We start from the raw sequence: 13341 nt of genomic DNA, 5'->3' as shown, positions 1-13341 counted from the left end.
TGCATAGCTTCCGGGTGCAGGGAGGAGGAAACTGTGTCCTTACAGCCAGGTAAGGGTGCAGGGAGGGAGGGGGGAACCCACTGCACATCGCCGGTCATCGCCTTTGAGTTAATAATCGCATATGTTACTGCATATGCAATTTTTAACAATGCAAATGCCGGCGACATTCGGTGGGGGTTATTGGAGAATCCCGCCCATTATGCCACACAGTAATTCCTTTTATGCCTTATGTCACACACAGTAATGCCCCTTACACATTCTGTCTCACACAATAATGCCCTTAACACATTGTGCCACATCTAGCACCCCACAAACACAAAGGGGGCATGACAGAACACAGAAGGGTGGTGATCACAGACCAGGGAGGAGGGGGGGGGGGTCTGACAGAACACAAAAGGGGGTGACAGAAAACAGAGAGGGGTGTGATAGTGACAGAACACCTGGGGGGAGGGTGACAGAACACGGGGGTGACAGAGTGACACAGAGGCGGGGGATTTGACTGACAGAACACAGAAGGGATGTGATAGAAAATAATGGGGCCGATTCAGACCCATTCATTCAGATCTGAATTTGTCCCCTTGTTCAATGGTGGTGTTGGGAATAAGGATTTAGGGTTCAGTCTGCTTTGGTTTTCTGTTCAGTTTGTGTCCAGCATTTGACTCACTGGTGGCCTCCAGTGGCAGGTCTGTGCCACATCAGCTCAATATTCTGTGAGCAATTATTCACAAGGCTGTGAGGTAATTAGCTCATTTAGCACTCGCTTGGGAGCTGCCTGGATATCCACCAGGTGTTATCAATCACCTGAGGCCTTGATAAGGCATGCTGACCTGTGGAATCCTGCCAGTGATAGCTTCCTGTTACCAGTGTTTATTTCCTGCTTCCTGTGCAGGGAACTCTCTGTCAGCTCTCAGCTACGCTACCTGGTCCCTTGTTCTGGTCTCCTGTTTGGATCTCAGGATATATCCTCTGCAGCTCAGCTCCCAGTTCCGTCATCTCCTTCTGGGTCCCATTAAGTCTGCAGCTCTGCTTCCGTGCCTGGCCCTGATCCACTGTTATCTCCTTTCCGTGGGTCACTTAAGTGCTCCAGTGGAGCCTGGTATATCTCGCTTTTTACTCGGCGGCTTGCCGATTTCTTTCGTTTTTGGGGCTGCTCAGCCCATAGTTTAAGTTGGGGGTTCTGGACTTTGCCCCGCCGTGGGCTTAGCCTGCCTATTTCTCTGGTGGTTTCCAGTGTACATTTCTCTGTTACCCTCTGCCCATCATTCCAGTTCCTTGTTAGGCAGGGCTCCCGGTTCTGTATTGGGTTGCTTTTGGGGATTCGCTGTATGTGTTATACCCGTTGTTTGGAGATTCCCCAGTCTGTCTCTTGTGCCTGTGACTGGTTCGCACTCCCGTCATTGACCTGGTGCCAGCAGATAGGGGCTCTTACTTAGTTAGGCCCATTAGTCAGATCATCCTCTTGAGTAACCCCCTGACGATCACTCACCCATTGTCCATCCCTAAGACCTGGCTGCATCGGGGCTGGAGCGGGCCTAACTCGCTCCTTCGAACGCGGCGGCCACAGGTGAAGCCACAGACATCTGCCCGGGTGACTCAATGGAGTCAGTGTAGGTTTCGCTGTGGCCGTCCTAACCAGCGGTCCCGGCTACGGGCTCACGCCTGATCTCCAGCTTCCAGCCTCTGGTAGTTACATCCAGCGCCCAGGCGGCAACCGTAAGTGGGTGGTTTGCGCATGTGCATGCACAAATATGTGCATTCGCAAACCCTGGGAGTGAACAGCTCAGGTGAGTTTCACATACGCTGGGCTGTTCGATCCAGGAGGGGCAGAATGAGGACAGCCAGGGTGTGGGAGCAGGGGAATGGCCAGCGTTTTATGGGTGTCCCCATAAAAACACTGGGTGTTCCTTTGCACACGCAGGCATGGCGATGCCTGCTCAGGGTGGGAGGCTGATGTTGTATGATGTCAGCATCCATCCCCTTTTTTGAGATCTGTGGCTAGAATAAAAGTCAGACTTTTATTACCAAAGGGGGGAGAAATCATTTGATGGTGAGCGACCATCAAATTATTTTTCTCCTGTTCGGCTGCATACAAGGGGATGTTAGGGAACACATCCCCTTTGCATGCTAGCGACGAGATTGGCAGGGTGGCAGGGGACGGATATTGGCTCGGCAGTGTTTACCTGTTCGCTAGGCTGTGAACATACGCAGCCTAGCGAACAGGTCTTAATCAGTCCCAAAGTGACAGAACGCAGAGGGGTGTCATAGAGTGACAGAACACAAAGGACAGAACATGGGGGGGGGGTTACTGACAGAGCACTGAAGGGTATTGTGACAGAAAACAGTGACTGATCACTGAGCGGGTGTAATAGAGTGACAAAACACAGAGGGGAAGGGGGCATTACAGAACACAGAGGGGAAGGGGGGGCATTACAGAACACAGAGGGGAAGGGGGCATTATAGAACACAGAGCGGAAGGGGGGCATTACAGAACACAGAGGGGAAGGGGGCATTATAGAACACAGAGGGGAAGGGGGACATTACAGAACACAGAGGGGAAGGTGAGTTACAGAACACAGAGGGGAAGGTGGGTTACAGAACACGGAGGGGCAGGGGGGTTACAGAACACAGAGGGGAAGGGGGCATTATAGAACACAGAGGGGAAGGGAGACATTACAGAACACAGAGGGGCAGGGGGGTTACAGAACACAGAGGGGCAGGGGGGTTACAGAACACAGAGGGGCAGGGGAGGGGGTGACAGTACACAGAGGGTTAGGGGCACTGCAGAACACAGAGGGGCAGGCGTTTTACAGAATACAGAGGGGCAGGGGGGTTACAGAACACAGAGGGGCAGGGGGGTTACAGAACACAGAGGGGCAGGGGGGTTACAGAACACAGAGGGGCAGGGTAGGGGGGACAGTACACAGAGGGGCAAGGGGGTTACAGAACACGGAGGGGCAGGGGATGGGGTGACAGTGACAGAACACAGAGGGGCAGGGGAGGGGTGACAGTACACAGAGGGGCAGGGGGGGGTTACAGAACACAGAGGGGAGGGGGTGACATTGACAGAACACAGAGGGGCAGGGGTGGATACAGAACACAGAGGCGCATGGGAGGGGGTGACAGTGACAGAACACAGAGGGGCTTGGGAGGGGGTGATAGTGAAATAACACAGAGGGGCAGGGGGGTTACAGAATACAGAGGGGCATGGGAGGAACAGAACAAATTAAGGTGGTAGAGTGACAGTGACCCCCCCCCCCCCCCCCCGCCCAGTGACCTGAACTGTGGCACAGCACTCAGACTCTCGGAGAAGTGACATCCTGCTTTGTATGCTGGCTCCGGCGCTTCCTGCCTCTGTGCACGGTAGTTGTGATGCTGTGGCTGTTTAGTCGGGGAACAGCCTGGAGAGCACATTTTTCCTTGTGCACCGGTCACTGTAGCTGTAGGGAATTTTGGGGCTTTACACCAGCCACAAAGGCACTCAGCGTGGTCGGCCGCAGCAGCAATTTGCAGCTCTGCGTGGTGAAATGGGGTGGAGCTGTACCTCGTACTGTTCTATAACTGCAGGAGAGGAGATATGGTACCTTGCTTTATGCCCATCACATTATCCATACAGCTGCCAAGCCTACGCCTCTGTTTAACAAGTGCAGCAGCAACAGTTATATACAGCAACAGGGATGCAGAACAGGGACAGTGCCTCTCCAGCCTGGCGCCTGCTTGGTTTGCAGGCTCTGCTGAGCGAGTAGCGCCTGCCCTGGGCAGATGTAACATGTGCAGAGAGAGTTAAATTTGCGTGAAGTATGTTCAAACTGAAATCTAAATTGTAATGTAAAAATAATGCAGCCAGTATTTACCCTGCATAGAAACAAAATAACTCCCCAAAATCTAACTCTCTATATACATGTTACATCTGCTCTACCTGCAGTGCACATGGTTTTATCAATTTTGAGAAAAAATTTGTACAGCGGTCAGATCTGAATAAGGGACTCAATGTGACCCCAAACAAGTGTTGCTGGATCCTGCCGTATCTGATAAATCTTATGTGCAGCACTTGCGATCTTCAGATCCGATGCGCATGGGCCGTGCATCAGAATGGAATGGAAATACAATTTGGACACTTTTCACCAAATTTCTCATCCCGATCTGGCAGAAATGGGTGAAAAGAGCCCAAATCGTATAAGTGTATGGCCAGTTTAAGACATATTGTCATGACATATCAAAAGAGTGCTACAAAACTATAAAGTAAGTTTGTCTGACCACTTAAGAAATAATTATTATTGTACACAATATATTATTTTACAATATGCAATTCATACAGTGTCATACCTATAGAGGGTGAAAGCGATGCAGCTGCAATGGGGCTCCAGGGCTTGGTGGGCCACAAGACCCACAGGCAATCCCCTGCACCCTTTTGTTTTTGATTAAGTACTGACACGTGCAGTGATTGCACTGCTGTCTTGTGGACCCTTTCAGTGGGGCATCTGAAGTGCCTTCAGTGATTTTAGACTTGGCGGCGGTGAGCTGCACAGAAGACCTGGCACCGGAGTTGAACAGGAGTCCCAGACTCAGTGAGCTGCAGCAGGTGGTCTGGCATCGGTGATCTGCGGCAGCAGGTCCGGTGCCGGTGAACTGGGGCAGGAGACCACACTGCCGGAGGTACACACATCACTAGTATTGGGGGGAAAGGAGGGTTAAAATAATGACTGTGGCAACCCTTTCACACCCTTGCTCTCCCTTCTCCCCCTCCTCTATCCCCTCTCCATTACCACATCTCTTTCTCTACTCCCCTCTCTTCCTCTACCCCCCCTCCTCTATTCTCTCCCCTCCTCCACCTCTATCCCACCTCTCCACCTCTATCCCCCTCCTCCTCTTCCTCCTCTACCCCCTCTCCTCCTATAACCCCTCTATCCCTTCTCCTCAACACCCCTTTCCTCCTTTCTCCACCTGCTCTCTTCTATCCCCCATCTCCTCCTCTACACCCTCTCCTAACCCCCTATCCTTCTCTACCCCCTCTCCTCCTCTACACCCTCTATTCCCCCTAGCCCCCCTTTTCTACCCTCTTAACCTCCTATCCTCTATCACCCACCCCCACCTCCTCCTCTACTCCATGCTCTCTCCTCCTATACCACTTTTCTCCTCTACCCCAACCCCGTCCTCCTCTTTCCACCCTTCCTCCTCTTCCTCCCTCTAATCTCTTCCTCTCTCTATTTCCTCTGATTCCTTTCTTTCTCTCAACCTTCTCTCTCACTCCTCCTCCATCTCTCTGTCTCACCTCTCTTTTTATCTCTCGCTCTTCCCCAATCTCTTTCTCCTCTAACTCTCTCCTCTCCACTTCTTTCCCCACACTTCCCCTCTCTCTCTTTCCTCCTTATCCTTCACACTCCAAATGGCACTGTCTCCCTTTTCCTGACAAACTTGCTCTCACTCCCTGTCTCTCCTCCTGTCTCTCCCTGACACTCTCACTCTGTTTTCACTCCGCAGCCCAATCCGAAATTCCCCCTCACTCCTGCTCGCACTCCTCACTGTCTCTCAATCCTACCGCTTTCTCTCTCTGATACCCTCTTTCTCTCACTCCCTTTCTTGTCATGAAGCCTTCTCTCTTTCCCTGAGACCCTCTATCCCTTTCTTTATTTCTTGCTCCTCTCTAGCACAATAGTTTATTTGGAGAATGCCAGTATTTGCATCCATGAGTAAACATAAACATCCATGAGTACCAGCAATCTCCAACATAATAGTTAGCTGATTTAAATAGCTCCGGCAGCTCCATCCTGGTTCTATTCACAGACCACTGAATAAAATCGATCCCTTTTTTTCTCATTCCTCATACTCTCTCTTCTGCTCCCTAAAGGGCATTGTAGTGACAAGTGGTGGGGAAGTGGCTTTCAAGATTTTGCTATGGGGCACAAAAAGTACTAGGTACACCCTTGAAAGTCTATCTTTATTAATTCCTTACCTCATCATGTAATCCATAATGGTCTTGTACCGATTTGAATATAAAGTCATTTAAAGATCTTGTGGTTTTCTTTATTGCATTCACAGCTGATGTAGGAAAATATTGTAACTTTGGGATAAAATCAGCTAGAAGTCCTGCCCCCAACATCCTTGTGATGTCAGTAGTTATTTCAATGATGCAGAGAAACTCTTTATCCTGATGGTTATAGCGCTTACCAAAACACAACGCACACACGACATTGGCAACAGTCACATTTATAAGATTTAATGGGTTAAAGTTTCCATGCTCCTTGGACATTTGGTGCATTGCATTGACTAGGTCTGATGCTTCAGCAGATGCGTACTCCTCAAGAAGACAAGAACAGTTGGATGATTTTGCTTCTGCTTTGCTAAATGTCCTCAAAGCGTTTCTCATAATCTTTTTATGAAATTTCCAGGCATCACCATACTTTCCTGAAAATGTCATACTTTGTCCATTGGCCCACAGAGAAAATGAATACAAATTTGGCCTGTCTGCAAAAATCTCTCCCTGTTTACCTAGAACCTTTCTCACGGTGTCAGAACCACTGACAACAACTACAGGCAGCATTCCTAATTGGATCAGGAAGACATCACCATATGTTCTCCTCATTTCGGTAAGGGATATGTGGACTTGATCTCCCAATTGAAAAAAGTTCCCAACAATAGGCAATGCCCAAGGACCTGGCAGGGAAAGTCTGCTACTTCTGTGCAATCTCAAAAAAAGTAGAACTGTGGTAATAATAATTAGAGCAGCAGTCACTTCAAATGAAAGAAGATCTCCCAGATAATGCTGAGCTGTAAAATAGAATAACAAAATCTTAAGATTCTCCAATTTGAATAAAACATTACTAAATAATTGCACAAAAATCTAATACGGTACACTACAAGGGTCAAGCTTTATTATTAAATTAAAGCTGGGCTTAATAAACAATACACGTTTTTCTTGACACAAATACATTATCTAGATCAGTGGTTCCCAACCCTGGTCCTCAAGTACCCCCACCAGTGCACGTTTTCCAGGTCACCAGCAGGTGCACAGATTATTCAGGCACATTAAAAGATCCTCAGGTGGAGCTAATTATGTCACTTGTGATTCTGTGTGGAGACCTGGAAAACGTGCACTGTTGGGGGCACTTGAGGACCAGGGTTGGGAACCACTGCTCTAGATTTCCGAAAACTGAAATATTCAGAGAACCCCTGCACTGTTTTTCATACTCACCGGGTCCCCCGGCATCCACAACATTCACAGCAGCCATCAGGTTCATCTTTAGAGACATCCTCGATCCCAAGCATGCATCAAGACATCACCCACGCAACTGTGCAATGCATCATTGGGACCAGGGATACCTCTGAAGATGAACCCAATGACTAGCGTGGATCACGTGGACATCAGGGGACATCAGGTGGGCATGTAAAAGAAAAAATGGTACTTGTTTCCTAGCACGGTGCCCACTTTTTTTATCTTATGCCATCGCATTGCATGCCATACAGCCACATACGATGCATGCGATGTGATACGATTTTTTATTGTATAAGCACCGTAATGGGTGCTTACAATGTTAAATGCACCCCCACGCCACCCCCACTATCAACGCAAACCCGAAGCGTGCTGAACACAGCGAGGGTCGGCGGTATGCGTCCTCCGACCTTTTTATACCCCCACTATCCACGTCGGTGTGGAGTTGATTTTAGATAGTGTGGCGAGCGCAGCGAGCCACCGAGCCTGAAGCATGGCGAGCACAGCGAGCCCCGTGAGGGGACGCGTATTACTTTACATGTATTCCGGGTCCCCTCGTGGGGCTCACTTCGCTCACCACGCTGCGTTTGCCACGCTTCGGGCTCGGTGGCTCTCTGCGCTCGCCACACTATATAAAATCGTGGATAGTGGGGGTATGAAAAGGTCGGATGACGTGTACCACCGCCCCTTGCTAGCTCGCTGCGCTCGCCACGCTATGGGTTGGTGTTGATAGTGGGGGGGCATTTAACATTGTAAGGACCCATCTGGGTGGTTGTACAATAAAAATTGTATACCATCACATTGTATGCCATTGTATGGCATACAATGCCATACAATTTTTTATTGTACAACATCACGCAACATCGCATCGCATACCATATTTAGTCTTATGGTATACAATGCGATGGGCGCTGTGCTAGGAAACAAGTACCTAAAAAATCTTTAAAAATGCAGACTAATCCCTTATTCAAAATGCTCGTGGTCCCAAGCATTTCAGATAAGGGTTATTCAACATGTATAAAAAAAACCTTACTTCTATGAATGCAGTCAACTCAAAATCAATTAATACAGAATCCTGTAATATTAATTTAAACAATCTTAATGTTTGCATCATTGATTTTCTATTTGTTTATGCAATCATTGCTTGCTACTTACAGGTCCAGACTTTGTATTTTTTATTTAGGATCATGTTAAAAAATGTGTTAAATGTTTTTCAATGGACAAACAATCCTTGGATAAAGTGGAGAGAAATAAAGTACTAACCAATCAGCATCTATCTGCCATGTTAGAGGTTATGTGTGAAAAATGACAGTTACAAGCTAATTGGTTTATACTTTAGGGGGTTATCTATAACTGAACTCAAGGCAGCGAATTCGCCATCCTGGCAATAGTCTCGATAACTGCGCATGGGTAGTTCGTAAATGCGAGGCCATATATAATAAAAGGGGGGTTGTAGGGTCTGTTGCACAAGATTGGGAGACTTAAATTGGTATGTATGTTTGGCCCCCTATTATGTGATAGGTTGGAATTTATCCATATTCCACTGGGGTGTGCTACCACTGACAAATGGATTAACAGAATCATTCGGGTGAGAGGCTCGGAAGATGAAACATCTCTGCGCCTCTCAAAGTCCATCGGGTACCGGCGGCTGATGCGGGGGACTACGGCAGAGATGGAGAAGACGAAGAAGATGTCAGGATCTTTGCCAGAGGACCTGGTAAGTAGGATTTCCTTCCCCAGGTCCCCCATGGATTTCTTCGGATCCAGGACCCCGGACTCTTCAGACCTGGAGCCCCGGACCAGCCATGGAACAAAGGCCCCGGAACCAAGGCCCCGGACCGGACCCAGGGACCTACCGACGGGCTCAAGATAGGTAAGTATCAGTATGTATGGGCTTTGTATGTATTAAAGTTTTATTTTTTAATGGGTGTCAGTGTGTTTATTTAACTATTTATTTTACTGTGGAACTACAAGTGCCAGCGGGCCCTTTAATGCCCCGCATGCTGGGACTTGTGGTTCTCCAAGTCCCAGCATGCGGGGGAGGCTTGCTGGGACTCATAGTTCCATGGTATAATATAATAGTTTATCATCTATTTTTTTTTACACAAAATCAGCTCGATGCCCACTGCCCAGGGGCATCGAGGACAGCCCCAGGCTTCAGCATGGGCAGGTAAGTTCTGGAGGGGGGGACCCCTTCTTTGGGGGGGTCCCCACTCCCCCAGGACCCCTGCCCATGCTGACCGGTCAGGGGGATGAATGCTTTGGCCGGAGGGACTTGTATAAAAAGTCTCCCCCCGGCTGTAGCATTACCCTGCTGGCTGGTTGGGCCCGGTGCTGGTTCTTGAAATACGGGGGACCCCTACTCATTTTGTCCCCCGTATTTTTGGAACCAGGACCGGCCCTTGAGCCTGGTGCTGGTTTATTAAAATCCTGGGGAAGGCTATTTGTTTAGCCCCGTGATTTTATGAAACCAGGACCGGCTCTTTGAGCCCGGGGCTGGTTAAGCTCAAAAAGGAGGTCCCCACACGGTTTTTTTTTTAAACTTTTTTAATTTAACTCTTTATTGAACACCAGAACCATGCACAGATTGCAATGATCTGTGCATGTTTCTGAAAAATTCACCAGTCAGAACCTGGTCTATTTTTCTGCCGATTTTTGCACATTTTTTTTGGCGATTTCCAAATTCGCACCCCATTAAATTTGCGAATTGTATGTTTTTCAATGGGAAATCATCTGGATGCGAATTGGGAAATCGCCACTTCAGAATGTGCGAATTCGCGGCAAATAGTGCGATTTTTGCCACAATTCGCATCTAATTAAGTTGGCGATTTCAGAAAAACGCCCAATTTCGGCCGTTTTTGCACTAAATATCGCTTAAAAAAAACAAATCACTCCCTATTAAATGTCACCCTATGCTTTTTTCCTGTGTGGTTGGTGGTGGGTGGCAAACCATATTTTGCACCTGGACCCACAATTTGCATGTTCCGCCGCTGGCCGGCACCAAGATGAGTAATTGTCTGCTGTAATTGTCTGTAGGATGTCTTTCACCATTGTTCTCCTATCTCTCTCTTTCTCTCTCTATCTCTTTCTCTATCTCTCTCTATCTATCTATCTCTATCTCTCTCTCTCTCTCACTCTCTCTCACTCTCTTTCTGTCTCTCTCTCTCTCTCTGTGAAATGCATCACTGCAATTTACTGTATAAAACACAAAACAAAGTAGGGTTTGTCCAAATATGAATGAAAATCGCGGTAGAACACACATGTATGAATCTATAGACAATCGGCTAAAATCAGCAGGACTTTCCTTATGCATAACTGCGAACACAGTTCTATGAATTAGTCTCAAATTGCACTTTTCCATTAGAGTCAAATCCATCCAGTACTTCTTTGTGTGAAAGATAAAGAAAGGGTTCAAATTAAAAACACAACAACAATAGCTTGAGGTTCCACCTCCTAAGCATAACCAGCCCTCTGGACCAGTATAAACGCACATGGGAGCTCATTGCTGGTTTTAAAAACATGGGGGACCGCTACATCCTGTTTACCCAAAATTTTTGGAGCCAAGACCAGTCCAAGAGTCCGAGGCTCGTTACACTTAAGAGGGGGGTCTGTTTGTTTTTTGTTACACTGTTGTATATTTAACCCTTAGATTGCCAAGGGAATTTGTCAAAATAGGTGTAAAAATTGGCAAGCAAACATTGTTATTCATAATGACCTGTAATATTTACTTTATATAGGACATTTTATATTTTTTTACACATTTTTATTTTAATTTTTTTTTAAAGAAATTTTATTGAGTTTTTTCGAAAAGTTATATCACACATGACAAGTAAAATCGTAGTCAAGACATGACATCTTAATTTTGAGATATCGAAGAATAACTTTGATAATTATTCCTAAAAATACCATTACAAATATAATTACCTATAATTACATTTAACTTTAAACGGTATTTCAACTCTGGCACTTTCCCACTGCAGCCTTAAAACGGTAAATTGCGCTGAAAAATCGGCAATTTACAGTTTTTTAGCTGCAGTGGGAAAGGGGCATAAGACAAATATATCTTTGCATGTGTTGATTAATTGCTTATGCATATGTTTCCAGCAGCTACCTGACGCAGCAGGCTCCAGGGGGCGTTTTCAAACAATCTCATTATATGAATTTGAGACTGGTTATCAAGGGTATTAATAAAGTATTCCCATTTTTTGTAACATGTTTCAACACCAGTCTCAACGTCAGTTTTTTTAATTTTAATTTATATAACAAATGTAAGCAACTGGCATTTTTAGTAGATATTTTGAACATCTCGCACATAAATGTTGGCAACAAAGAAGCACTTCACAGATCTGGAATGTTTGGCAGTATTTAGCTGCCAGAACACATGGCAGCCAAATATGTATGAGCTCCTCATCAAAAAACAAACTCTGGAACTTATTAAAATACTGGAAATATTTTTTTTTTAACAGATCTGTGTATTTTCCTAAGCAGCCAAGTTGATACATGGGAGTTTAGTAAATCTGCTTTCTCTTTCTCCCCACCATGGGTATCACAATGTGGGACCCTGCCTATTTGCCCTCTATTCTTATGGGTGCCTTGACAGTGACTCACAACACTGTATAAAAATAACCTTATACTAGTAACATTAACAGCACATAATGGGCTCCAAATCTATTCTCCAAAAAGTGAGAGTGATAAACAACCAGCCACCTGTCTTCTTTCAAACCCAGCCGTAAGATGGCAGTTAGGAGCTGATTGGTTGGCCATTTATCACTCTCCACTTTATCCCTTTTTAAAGTTTAGTGCGTCTGTCCCAATATGAGAAGAAAACAATGAGAACTCTGCTAATTATACTTCTGTTTACAATCCAGTTTTGCACAGTGAGAACAGAAGGACACTAGCTATGAAAACAGAGACATTGGACTTTTGTTTTGAAAGCAACATATAAATCATTGTATCAGTTACCTGATGCCATGGTCAGACTTTAATTCTTCAGCAAATGCTAAGTGGAAATGGTGATAATAGATGTATGCGTTCTGGATTCCTTCTCCCAGACTGGTTTAAATTGTTTCCTTAAAAGCTTAAATTACATTGTAGTTACTGAAACAAGAGCTTAGTTTTTCCAAGTTTCCTGCTCTCCTCTCTTCAATATGCAGTCTTTTGTAAACCTTCCTGTGTGAGAGAGTGTTCTAGTCTGACCCTTTCCTTGCAGTATTAATATAGTTGTTTTCAAATCCAGTTTATACCACATGATTCTGACGTTACAGCTGGAATCACAGTACATGCATTGAAAGCCAGAAACGGGTGTGGATCATTGGATAAACAGCAACTAGGTCGACAAGCATTAAGTCGACATGACTGAAGGTCTGTTTAAGGGTTGTGGGATGGATTTAATGAGCAGAGAAGTAGACTGAGGTGTTGTAAAATGAGTGGTTTTATTCAAAATGAAATGGGGAGTGCAAGGGATCCTCAAATGAGGATGGGTGGGGGATTGGGGGTAGTCACGTTCAACTCACAGGTGGGGTTCCTCCGTGTCTCTCACTAGTGGGATGTTGTGTGCGGAAGGGGTCCTGGACCTGTGTGGTCTGAGAGTCAATTGCTTCAAAGTCTAGATAAATGTGGGACCTCTGCTGTGTGCAGGGAGAGCCCTTACAGGGATGGGGGTATGAACAGATCACCTTAGATACCATAAGTCGCAATGTGTGATTTATGTCTCCCCCTGTGTGCAGCTAGGTCAGTGTCTATTGTCCAGGGGCTAGGCGATGTCCTGGTGACAGGTGCCTATCAGATATGCGGTGGGTGCTGTTTGGGGATGTTTAAGGGGCAAGGGTAATACACAGACAACCCCAACACACCACCTTGAATATCGTGACACACAATACTGAAGAAGAATGCATATCAGATGCAGATTCAACCTTCTCCATACAGGTACATGGGACAGAACAAATAGACCATGCAGAGGCAGCAAGACAATCCCTAGGAAGGGAATGCATCACCCAAATGGAAGGGACACAAGAAAAAACTTAGATCTAATAGGGTTAGACACAAAACTCTTTGGAAACAACATAGACGACACACCGACATGGACCTCAATTTTTTAGACTTGGAGGCATGCCTCAAAACCTGCCTTACACAAA

The 13341-nt window shown here is 46.3% G+C and overlaps 1 protein-coding gene across 1 annotated transcript in view; it reads right to left on the bottom strand.

Moving 5' to 3' along the window:
* The window catches only part of LOC146078323 (cytochrome P450 1A1-like), a 37588-nt gene extending 25154 nt beyond the window's left edge, over positions 1-12434 (bottom strand). The window contains exons 1-2 of the mRNA XM_083186099.1: positions 12170-12434; positions 5951-6765 (exon numbers count right to left, since the gene is read on the bottom strand). Of these exons, the coding sequence (XP_083042225.1) occupies positions 5951-6765; positions 12170-12179 (825 nt within the window). The 5' untranslated portion in view covers positions 12180-12434. The remainder of the gene's footprint in view (positions 1-5950; positions 6766-12169) is intronic.
* Positions 12435-13341: the final 907 nt, after the last annotated feature.

This window comes from Crinia signifera, chromosome 1 (assembly GCF_055691185.1).
Source record: "Crinia signifera chromosome 1, ASM5569118v1, whole genome shotgun sequence".
Taxonomy (NCBI): domain Eukaryota; kingdom Metazoa; phylum Chordata; class Amphibia; order Anura; family Myobatrachidae; genus Crinia; species Crinia signifera.
This window is presented reverse-complemented; position numbering and strand designations above follow the sequence as displayed.